This window comes from Callospermophilus lateralis, chromosome 2 (assembly GCF_048772815.1).
Source record: "Callospermophilus lateralis isolate mCalLat2 chromosome 2, mCalLat2.hap1, whole genome shotgun sequence".
Taxonomy (NCBI): domain Eukaryota; kingdom Metazoa; phylum Chordata; class Mammalia; order Rodentia; family Sciuridae; genus Callospermophilus; species Callospermophilus lateralis.
The window spans coordinates 159796192-159808655 of record NC_135306.1 but is presented as its reverse complement, the minus strand read 5'-3'; the positions used below and the strand labels follow the sequence as shown (position 1 = coordinate 159808655).

Genomic DNA, 12464 nt, shown 5'->3' with positions numbered 1-12464 from the left:
TCATTCTGTCTTTCCTATTCTATCCCCCATTTCTTCCTTTTATACTTTGTACTTTATCTCCAACTTATCTTATTCCATGATTTGTTCTAATATTTGGCATAAATTTTGGTGCTATGTTCGTGCATATGAGAACCTTGGTCTGAGATATGGCATCACAGAGTGCCATCTGTGGAAAATCTAGGTGTCTTTGTAAAATATATATGCATATTTGTGGAAGTTTTCTACATTATGAATCTGTACATGAATTTTTAAAAAAATGTGGCTAAAATGACATGCCACATCAGACAGAAATTTTTGAAGATAGAGGAAACTTTTAACAAAATTTAAAAGAGGAAACTTTAAAAAAATTATTTCTTGGATGTTAACGAATAAATTTTCATTATACTCATAATGTGACATTTTTTCCCCCTATTCCATTTAGTTTTGTCAGCCTGGTGGATGGCAGCTATCCAGAGAGAGGAAACAGCCAACGTTCTTTGTGGTGGTCCTAACAGACATTGACTCAGACCGACATTACTGCTCATGCCTAACCTTCTATGAGGCAGAGATCAATCTCCAGGTACAGAATATTTTCTAGCCAAAATGTAGTCAGAGGGACAACATATCTGCCACATTTGTTTTTTACAAAACTGCAAGTTTGAGTTTTATGGGCTACTTTAAAAATCATGAGGAACTTCTTATATTTTTGCATTTAATGTTGAATAGGAGAGCAACAAGATAAAGTTTTTTAAGAGTTTGATTATCTCTGATAAAAGTATTTACCATAATCTGAATATTTCTAAGAATAGCTTATCCATGAATTGGTTTCTTAAGAGTAATTTCCTCTTGTGGTGAACTTTTGATTTTTCCCTCCCAGTCCACCAAGGGGATCTTTCATAGAACACAAGAACATTTAATCCAAATGTTTATAAGTCATTTATCACAATGCTTGACATTATTGTTATAGCTCCTAAGTAAATGTTAACTGATTCTTGTTAGTGGTAGTATTAGCAACATAATCGGTCCAAAATTCATAGGCTACAATTATAGAAATTTAAAATAAACTTCTCTTTCAAAGTATAGTTTGAGATTCTTAGTTTTAACCTTTGACTGGATGTACTTTCTCTAACTTATGAAAAATTTATGATAAAGTATAGATCAACTTATGGCATTTCAATGATTGAGTTTGCGAGATGAGGGACAAGTACAAAACCAATTCTGGATATGAAAAATAGTTCACTTGGTACTGCTTTCATAGAAACCACACTCTTTCCATGTTTTACGACCTGGCTCTTATGGTGCTGGATATGAGATTGGTATAACCATACTTTCCCCAGAAAATCCCATCTTCCATATGCAGTCACTGTCTCACACTGCTGACTTCTAGTTGTAAGTCCAAAATGTAAATCCAAAATGTTTCCTTGGTGGAGGTCAGATTGCTTTCTGAACCAGCCTCTCTGAAAGTGAGTCAGAAGAACATAGGGTCTTTTATAGTTGTTTGGTTTGCTTTCCATGCTGTGTAATACAAGAAGGAAATAAAAGGTATTTGGTGATATTGGATGAGTAAATTTGCTTTATTTGCTGCAGTTTCTGCTACATAGAGATGAATATAAACCACCACTGGGGAAAGATGGGCTTGTTTTCTGAAATGGCTTCCCAGAGCAGTAGTTGTAGTTTCAATTATGTTTATTAAACTCTTAAGATCTGAATTTTCTGAATGTAGAAATCTGATTTTTCAATACAATAAGAGATAGATCACCTATCATGACACAGGTTTTATTATCCAAGTTCATTAGATTTATAAATCTAATGAACTTGGATAATAAATCACATAAAACAAATAGACAAGCTTATGTATTTACAGTGAATTAAAAAGTTACATAGAGGGGTTAGGGTTATGGCTCAGTGGAAGAGCACTTGCCTAGCATGTGTGAGACACTGGGTTCAATCTTCAGCACCACATGAAAAAAATAAAATAAAATAAAGTTGTTGTTTTTATCTACTGCTGAAATATATTTTATATTAAAAGTTGCATAGGTACTGGGGTTGTGGCTCAGCAGTAAAGCACTCGCCTCACATGTGTCGGGCCCTGGGTTCTATCCTCAGCTCCACATAAAAATAAAATAAAGGTATTGTGTCCAACTACAACTAAAAAATAAATATTTTTTAAAAAAATTTACATAGAACAAAATGTGCATTATCCCAGGACTAGGATTGTGGCTCAGTGGTAGAGTGCTTGCCTCGCATGTGTGAGAGCCTGGGTTCGATCCTTAGCACCACATATAAATAAATTAAATAAAGGTAATGTTTTCATCTACAACTTAAAAAAACAAGTGCATTATCTGCATTATTAGCACATTCTATGTTGTTGGACCTTTGTGGGAAACTCACAATCTGAAGGTTTTGAATTATGAAATCAATCCAATACTTGATGTGAAATATTTAACAACTGTTAGCATATTGTTTCTGTTTAAAGTAAGGATTTTGTTGTCAATGGGAAAAGAAAATTTAGAAATCTTTCATTCTTCTGTCCTAGTGTTTATTTTTTTATTTTTTTATGTAGCCTTTTTATTGAATAAATTAAGAACTTATAACAGATTTTAGAACAAAAACAAAACAGAAAATAGTATCCTGTATAAAATGGAATACTAATAATTAATACTATTCATGCTATTAATTCATAACTTACAAATTGCTACAATAGAATATTTGTTGATAATGAAAATTACTGAAGGTAATTTAACTAAAAAATTCTGTTTAATCATACAATAAATGATAGTATAATTTTTATTATTCTTAAATTTATAACTATTTGTATAAAAATTTAGTATCATATTCATTTATTTAGTTTTAATTGGTGAATAAAGTTTTATACACATATGCAGTGAAACCATGAGGTTCTTATATAGGTCTACTTTGTGAAGTGTATAAATCAAACTATTTAACATATTCATTGCCTCACATATTTTTCTTTTGTGAAAACATTAAAAATATGCCCATTTAATAGTTTTTAATTAATTAATTTACTTATTTATTTTAAAATTTTGATTTGTTATATATGACAACAGAATGCATTACAATTTTTATTACACATATAGAGCACACTTTTTCATATCTCTGGTTGTACACAAAGTAGAGTCACATCCTTCATGTCTTCTTATAAGTACTTAGAGTAATGATGAGTCCTCGCATTCCACCATCTTTCCTACCCCTATATCCCCTCCTTTCCCCTTCCTCTCCTTTCCCCCTTTGCCCTATCTACAGTTCATTTAATCCTCCCATCCCTACCCCCACAGCATATTGTGGATCAGCATCCTTAAATCAGAGAAATCATTGAGCATTTGGATTTTGGGGATTGACTAATTTGCCAATGATATGATTCTATACCTAGAAGACTGAAAAAGTTCCACCAGAAAACTTCTAGAACTAGTGAATGAATTCAGCAAAGTAGTAGGATACAAAATCAACACCCATAAATCCAAGACATTTTTGTATATCAGTGACAAATCCTCTGAAAGGGAAATGAGGAAAACTACCCCATTTACAATAACATTAAAAAAAGAGAGAATAAACTTAACAAAAAGGTGAAAGACCTCTACAAGGAAAGCTACAAAATGCTACAGAAAAAATTAAAGAAGACCTTATAAGATGGAAAGATCTATCTTGTTCTTGGATATGCAGAATTAATATTATCAAGATGACCATACTACCAAAAGCACTATACAGATTTAATGCAGTTCTAATCAAACTCCTGATGACCTTCCTCATAGAAATAGAAAAAACAGTCATGAAATTTATCTGGAAAAATAAGAGACCCAGAAAAGCTAAAGCAACCGTTAGCAAGAAGAGTGAAGCAGGTGGCATCACTATACCAGACCTTTAAACTATGCTACTGTTTAGTAACAAAAACAGCATGGTATTGGCACCAAACAGACTGGTGGACCAATGGTACAGAATAGAAGACACAGAGACTAACCCACAAAATTATAATGATCTTATATTAGACAAAGGTGACATTTTTGCTATGTTGCCAATTCTGGTTTCAAACTCCTGGGTCCAAGTGATCTGCTTACTTCAGTCTCAGAGTAGCTGAGACTGTAGTCATGGACTATTATGCCTGACCTAAAAATATTCTTTGTAGTCAGTCTCCTCCTGTATTTTTTTTTTCCAAAGCAAGTCAACATGTCTCCCATACATTGCATTTAATTATCATTTCTCTTTTTCTCTTTTCATCTGGAATAGTTGTTCAGACTCTTTGTTTTGTAACATTTTTTAAATAATATAATTTCCGTCCTCCTTTTTAATAAGATGTTTTTTATTTAGTATTTTCTGACGTCTCTCATTAAATCCAGGTTATGCTTCAATAGGTGGAAATACTACACAAGTGTGTTCCTTCTATGTGTACATATTTGGAGGTACACACTGTGTATCTTTCCTTCACTAATGATGTTAATTTTGGTAACCCAGTCAAGGCATTGTCAGATTTCTCCACTGTATAGTTGCTTCCCCCTCCCCAGATTTGCTGCTAATAAGCAACCTATAGGAAGACACTGAAAGATTGTACAAATATTCTACCACTCATCACTCATGCTCTCTAGATTTAGCATTTACCCATGATCTATGCCAGGTTTTTGTATGGTTGCAAAATAATTATTTTTTTCAACTCCACTCCAGTCAGCAATTGACATTTTACTATAAGCAAGAGCTCTTCATTCTTGCATGAGTCATAGACTTTTAGATTCCAGTTGTTATGCTTTTTTCCCCTTTACTTCAGTAATATATAATCCATTAATTTTCTTTAAAAATCATCTTGTACATATTATCCTGTATTGAACAGTGGGTACCTCTCAAGCTAGGCTGGTTCCTCTATTTTTTTCAATAAGGCCCCATTTCTTTTTTTAACTTTCTGTCCTAACAAAGCTGAACTAGGCTCATCTTATTCATTTTCAGCTCAAGCCTTGAAATCATCCATTTCTTCAAGTAGCCTTGACTTCTTTGAATATCGAATGATAGTGGAAACCAAGATCTGAGTTTTTGTATATTTTGAAGGAGTGTTTTAAAAAATTATTTTTTCTTTTGATATATAGTATTTTCCTACTTGTCATTTTAAGTGGAATAAATATTATAATTTAATTTGTCTTCAACTTACCAAAGTTTTAAGTTTGATTCACATGAGTTCTTCCAAGATTCTGGAAATTTAAATAAGTTGTGAGAATTTTGGCTTCTTTGTAGCTACTAGCCAGAATTTTAAGACTGCTTTTCTATGTTGGAAACAGAAAGTTTAATGTCTTTTGAGTTTGGTCCAATTGAGGGTAAAACAACGAGGTAGAATTTGGAAAAAAAATTAAATAAATTAAAACCCAGAAGATATTCCTTTCTAGGTCATCAGCAAGGTTGTTCTCATTTTTGGCATGAGCCATTTAGCTATGTTCTTTTAAAAAAATGTGTTTTTCTTTTATTTTTGGATCGTATTATCAGTTCAAAATAGATCTTTTAATTCTTGTTGTGAATTACTTCATATCACATATTCTATGACACATTGTTTGGAAGCTGAAAAAGGAGGAACTTAGGGATATACACCATCCAGAGAATAATTGTGCAACTTTAAAAATGTTGGCTTGATTAGCTTTTCCAAGATACAGTAATACTGTCAGTAATCACAAGCAAACTTTGGCATTAAACTTTTGATAACATATTTCTAAAATTATTCAACTAGGGAATGTGATACTAGATTTTAAAAATAGTAGTCAATAAAATATGACAGATTTGGTATGGGCTTTAATGGCTTAGATAAAATATACAATAGACTTAAGTTTTTGTTTGTATCTTTTAAAAAGTGCTTTAATGTGATATATCAGCAAATTGTCATCAAAGAATTTGGGGGAAATAAATGATCATAATGTGGGGAGGTAAGAGGAAGAATAAAGAGGGAAGAGACAAAGAAGGCATAAGATATACTTCTTTATTTTAGTGGGTTTGAATTCTAGTTCAGGAGACAAAAATCAAAACTGATACACAAAATATCTCAAAGTACCATATGCTAAGTATTATTTAATCAAATATATAATAATTGAAGGCTGGGCAACTGGAATAAGTCTTCCAGAGTTTAAAAGATTGAGTAGACATTTAAAACATAAGAAATAATACTTAGAAAAAGGGAAAGATAAAGGGTAATCCAGACAAAAACTATGGATAGGAACAGAGATTTTAGAGCTTATAATAAATTAAAGACTTATCCTATTCTGAATACTATGTTAAAAGTTAAATAACACTTTTATTCCATTTTATTTAATTCATGTGTATGTTATTTTATTCTCCAAGAACATAATTTGATAGGTTCCTATTATATAGATAAGACTAAATGATAATATCCAGAAACATTCTATTTAATAAGTCAATGAGCTTGACTATGTTTACCTCTGAAGACCAAATACTAAAACATACACTATAACACTCAAAGTTATATCAGTGTGTTATTTGCTCAAGAAAAGACCAATTATGGGAACAGAAAAGGTAGTTGAGAATCTCTCTGGTGTGTATGGAAAAATCAGTATCCTACAATGGAAGCTACATTTCAACAAGTATTAAATAGTGAACTATTTGAAAAAAAAATAAATGTCGATAGTAGTGTACAATAATTCCATGCTCAAGGAATTAACTGGAAATTGAAGTAATAAAATGGATTTCTTAACTAATCGTTATATGGGAAAACTTGGAATCCCAGAAGGAATCACTTACAGAACATTTAAAAGACTTATTTGAAGTACAACCTAGTGCCATAACCTTAATCAAAGTTAACTGTCCTCATTATAGAAAATTTACAAAGTATCAGGAGAAAAATAAGGGAACAGAAAAAAATTGACTGCTTTCTTCAAATGATAAAGATTTTTAAAAAACTGAAATGGCTATGCCCTAATTCATCATGCATATATTTAATCAGTCTCCTAATAGGCAATTGTTTCCCATTTTGTCAGCATTATAAATAACATTGTGATGAATATCATCAGAAAAATTTTGGTTTCCTCAACAGGGTTTAGTCAACAATAATCTATCTTATGGAATTAGAAATTAGGAATAGTTAAGTGTAGGAATTGGGTTTTCTGATAATATAATCAACATTATTCTTGATTACATTTTAGATAATTAACATTATACTTGATTACATTCTATACCTTAGACCTAATTCTTAAACCTTATTCAGCAAACAGGGTCTATGAAAAATTAGTGTAAGTTACATTGATTAAGACACAGAAAAAAATTGGGAGACTTCTGCATGCTGAATTTATTCTATTGTTTGTTTAATAATTTGCAACACATGCAAATACCCACATGGGTTGTCCTTATAGTACACATGGTGAAGATTATGCTTAGTCCTCAATCCCTTTTAAAAATTGGGTTGGCTGGTAAACAGGACTTTTAATATCTCCTTTATCCTCCTCAGAGATGTGTTTTGTAGGGCAAAACTATCATTGAATTAATTATAATTACTTAATGTTATATTCAGACTAGGGAAGTTTGAAGTAAGAATTGCATGTTGTTATGACTATTTTAATTAAACATGGGAAAGATTATTATATTTGAATATAGTTAAGGGAAAAATGTCAAGTTCTTTTTACTGAGATATTTTTCTCTTAATCATCTTCTTTGAACTAATACCATATTTCATATATATATAAATGAAGTAGTCTAAATGAGAAGACTCACTTTCTAATGCCAGTTGTGCCTTAAATAAGCTTTGTAAACCTTAGCAACTTATTTCATCTTTGGGCATGGTTGCTAGTTTGTAAAATGACATGTGTTTAAAAACCTTCTATTACTATATTTTAATTATTCTGTTATATTACTTATATCTGATTTTAAATACATATTTTATTGTTGTTCATAATAAACAAGTCATCTCGTATGAATAAGGTGTGCATTTTTAAGATGATTGTGCTTCATAGAATTTACTGCATGATATCTGTTTATAAGTAAATGTTTGATTTCTTTATGAAATGTTTGACTATGTCATGTTTCTTTGTCATTAAAAAAGGTTTTGGCCTGTATTCCTCATGAAAACAAAGCTGAAATCTTGATCTTTGTGTCCAGTTTATTGTAAACTTCTCCATCAGGAATTCCAAGGAAGTGTATTTTATTTAATTAAAAAACTGGTGAAATTTTAAAGATCTTAATCGCTTATCAAACAATATTAATGTAATGTTTTGTCTTAGGAAAATAATTTCACACTTTATTGTTTGGGTTTTTTTCACTAATTTTATCAGGTAGCAAAAAGAACTTTAAAAGCGTTTATTGACTATGGTGGTTCACAAAATTATATTCTTAAATTTAATAGAGCCAAATTTTAAGGTGATTAACCTTGTTAGAAAGAGAATAAACATGAAGTTTACTTGCTGTTTCCCTACCTCTTGCAAAAGTTTGCACTCATCTCTTTTCCTTGAAATATGAAGATTAGCTTAATAGTATTTCTCATAATTTTTACTTTTTTTTTTAAGTGGTGCTGGGTATCGCACTATAGGAGTCTTATTAAGGAAGTTGGGGCCTAATCCCACATGATGGAGATTAGGGCCTACTTTTTCTTCTGTTAGACACAGAGTCTCTGGCTTAATTCCTAGGTCCTTGATCCACGTTGAATTAAGTTTTGTGCATGGTGAGAGATAGGGGTTTAATTTCATTTTGTTGCATATGGATTTCCAGTTTTCCCAGCACCATTTGTTGAAGATGCTGTCTTTTCTCCAGTGCATGTTTTCGTCACCTTTGTCTAATATAAGATCATTGTAATTTTGTGGGTTAGTCTCTGTGTCCTCTATTCTGTACCATTGGTTCACCAGTCTGTTTGGTGCCAATACCATGCTGTTTTTGTTACTATTGCTCTGTAGTATAGTCTAAGGTCATGCTACCTGCTTCACTCTTCCTGCTAAGGATTGATTTAATTTTTCTGAGCCTCTGATTTTTCCAGATGAATCTCATCACTGCTTTTTCTATTTCTGTGAGGAATGTCACTGGGATTTTTATCGTAATTGCATTAAATCTGTATAGTGCTTTTGGAAGTATGGTCATTTTGATAATATTAATTCTGCCTATCATCACTTCTATTCAACATAGTTATTGAAACACTGGCCAGAGCAATTAGACAGATGAGAGGAATTAAAGGGATATGTATAGGAAAAGAATTTAAATTAGCACTATTTGCTGACGATATGATTCTATACCTAGAAGACCCAAAAAACTCCACCAGAACACTTGTAGAACTAGTAATTGAATTCAGCAAATTAGCAGGACATAAAATCAACACCCATAAATAAAAGGCATTTCTGTACATCAGTGACAAATACTCTGAGTAGGAAATGAGGAAAACTACCTCATTCACAATAACCTCAAACAAACAAAAAAAAATAAGATACTTGGGAATCAACTTAACAAAAGAGGTGAAAGATCTATACAATGAAAACGATAGAACCCTAAAGAGAGAAATCAAAGAAGACCTTAGAAGATGGAAGGATATACTTTGCTCATGGATAGGCAGAATTAATATTATTAAAATGGCCATACTCCCAAAAGCACTTTACAGATTTAATGCAATTCCCATCAAAATTCCAATGACATTACTTGCAGAAATAGAAAAAGCAATCATGAAATTCATTTGGAAAAATAAGAGACCCAGAATAGCTAAGGTAATTCTAAGCAGGAAGAGTGAAACTGGTGCTATCGCGATACCAGATTTTAAACTATACTACAGAGGAATAGTAACAAAAACAGCATGGTACTGACACCAAAACAGGCTGATAGACCAATGGTACAGAATAGAGGACACAGAGACAAATCCACAAAATTACAACTACCTTATATTAGACAAAGGTGCTAAAAGCATGCAATGGAGAAAGGATAGCATCTTCAACAAATGGTGCTGGGAGAACTGGAAATCCATATGCAACAAAATGAAATTGAATCTCTTTCTCTCACCATGCACAAAAGTTAACTCAAAATGGATCAAGGAGCTAGGAATCAAACCAGAGACTCTGCGTCTAATAGAAGATAAAGTTGGCCCCAATCTTCATCATGTGGGGGCAGGCCCCAAATTCCTTAATAAGACACCTACAGCACAAGAGTTAAAACCAAGAATCAACAAATGGGACGAATTCAAACTAAAAAGTTTTTTCTCAGCAAGAGAAATAATAAGTGAGGTGAATAGGGAACCAACATCCTGGGAACAAATTTTTACCCCTCAAACATCAGATAGAGCTCTAATCTCTAGAGTATACAAAGAACTCAAAAAGTTAAACAACAAAAAAACAAATAACCCAATCAACAGATGGGCCAAGGACCTGAACAGACAATTCTCAGAAGAGGATATACAATCAATTAACAAATACATGAAAAAATGCTCACCATCTCTAGCAATAATAGAGAAATGCAAATTAAAACTACTCTAAGATACCATCTCACTCCAATAAGAATGGCAGCCATTATGAAGTCAAACAACAATAAGTGCTGGTGAGGATGGCGGCGGGAGGTACACTCATACATTGCTGGTGGGACTGCAAATTGGTGTGGCCAATTTGGAAAGCAGTATGGAGATTCCTTGGAAAGCTGGGAATGGAACCACCATTTGACCCAGCTATTCCCCTTCTCGGACTACACCCAAAAGACCTAAAAAGAGCATACTACAGTGACACAGCCACATCAATGTTTATAGCAGCACAATTCACAATAGCTAGACTGTGGAACCAACCTAGATGTCCTTCAATAGATGAATGGATAAAAAAATGTGGCATACATACACAATGGAATATTACTCAGCATTAAAAAATAATAAGATCATGACATTTGCAGGGAAATGGATGGCATTAGAGCAGATTATGCTAAGTGAAGTTAGCTAATCCCTAAAAAACAAATGCTGAATGTCTTTTCTGATATAAGGACGTGGGGACTCAAAATGGGATAGGGAGGAAGAGCATGAGAAGAAAATTACCACTTAAGAGGTAAGAGAGGTGGGAGGGAAAAGGAGGGAGACGGGGATTTGCACGGAAGATGGACGGAGACCCTCTTCTTATACAGAATACATGTATGATGTTGTGAGGAGAAAAAATAAAGTGTGTCACATTAGATTGGGTAGAGAGAAGTGATGGGAGGGGAAGGGTGGGAAAGGGGGGATAGGAAGGGCAGCAGAATAAAATAGACATTATTATTGCTGTATGTATATAGGTGACTGTATGACCAATGTGATTCTGCAATCTGTACAATCAGAAAAATGAGAAATTATACCCCATTTGATTCAAATGTATGAATTGTCAAGATCATTATACTGACATGTGTAGCTAAAATAATAATAATAATAATAATAATAATAATAATAATAATAATAATAAAATTAAAGAACAATCAGAATTAATGAATTAATCATCATAAACTGGAGAATTGGAATTGAGAAATGTTTCTGAAAATGTAGGTATTTTAGAAAATTATTTTTCAGAGGGGAGTGACAGGAAGGGATGGGGTGTGGGGGGTAGGAATAATAATAAAATGAATCGAACATTATTATCCTATGTGCTTATATGATTACGTGACCTGTGTAACTCTACATCATGTACAACAGATGAATGAAAGTATACTCTTTTTATGTATGATGTGTCAAAATTAGGAAAAAAAATATATAGTAGATCTTCCTAATTTGTCTGGTGAGAATGGAGAACATGCATGCCAACATAACTTCATAGGTCTGCATAGTTCCCTGGCTTACATACCTTGTCTTTTCAAATCTTGCCTTACTTTGTGAAATATGAGATTTAATAAAAGTAAAATAATCTGTTTCTGAAACAAACATTGTATTTACCTATGCTCATATAATATAGAACATATGAACATATACATACTTGTTCAACACATTTTGTATACTGGACTAGTATAAGACAACCTTTTATAGTATGTGTTCCAGAGGGCAATAAGTCTGGAGTAAAGAGGAAAAATACTATATGCTATCTACCTCATTTGCTTGAAATTACACAGATAATATCTGCATATCAAAGTCTGAGAAATCCTGCAGTAAAGAAACCTTTTATTTTTATAAAACTTGGTTTACCTTATTGTTTCCAAAATTTGGGGGATAAGTAATGTCTATAAGCTTCCAGGAGAAAACACTTTGGAAATTGCTGCCTTGTAAGTATTAAAAACACCGCTAGTAGCAGCAAAATAAACTTACGAACTATATGCCTCTAACATAGGAAACTTTATGGGTGAATAAAAAATTGCCCTATAATTGAATTTGTCCTGCCTCTGAATACTGTATAGCCTAGTTGCTATGCTCTTAAAGGTACATATCTGTAGCATATTTTCTTTGCTAGAGGTAAACTCAATTTTGAACTAAAGACTAGTGGCTTGATTTATCTGAAGACTTGTTAACCTAAAACTTATATTCCTTATGAAGTCATTATTTTACAGACCAATGCAAAGATAAAACAGGTTTTCTCATGTGACCATGCCATTGTGAT

General features: G+C 32.4%; 1 protein-coding gene across 4 annotated transcripts in view; it reads left to right on the top strand.

Moving 5' to 3' along the window:
- Positions 1 to 12464, top strand: part of Sbf2 (SET binding factor 2) — a 417940-nt gene that overhangs the window by 179560 nt on the left and 225916 nt on the right. For all 4 annotated transcript variants that reach the window (XM_076846869.2, XM_076846870.2, XM_076846868.2 and 1 more), the window contains exon 3: positions 422 to 559. In XM_076846869.2, coding sequence (XP_076702984.1) covers positions 422 to 559 — 138 coding nt within the window. The remainder of the gene's footprint in view (positions 1 to 421; positions 560 to 12464) is intronic.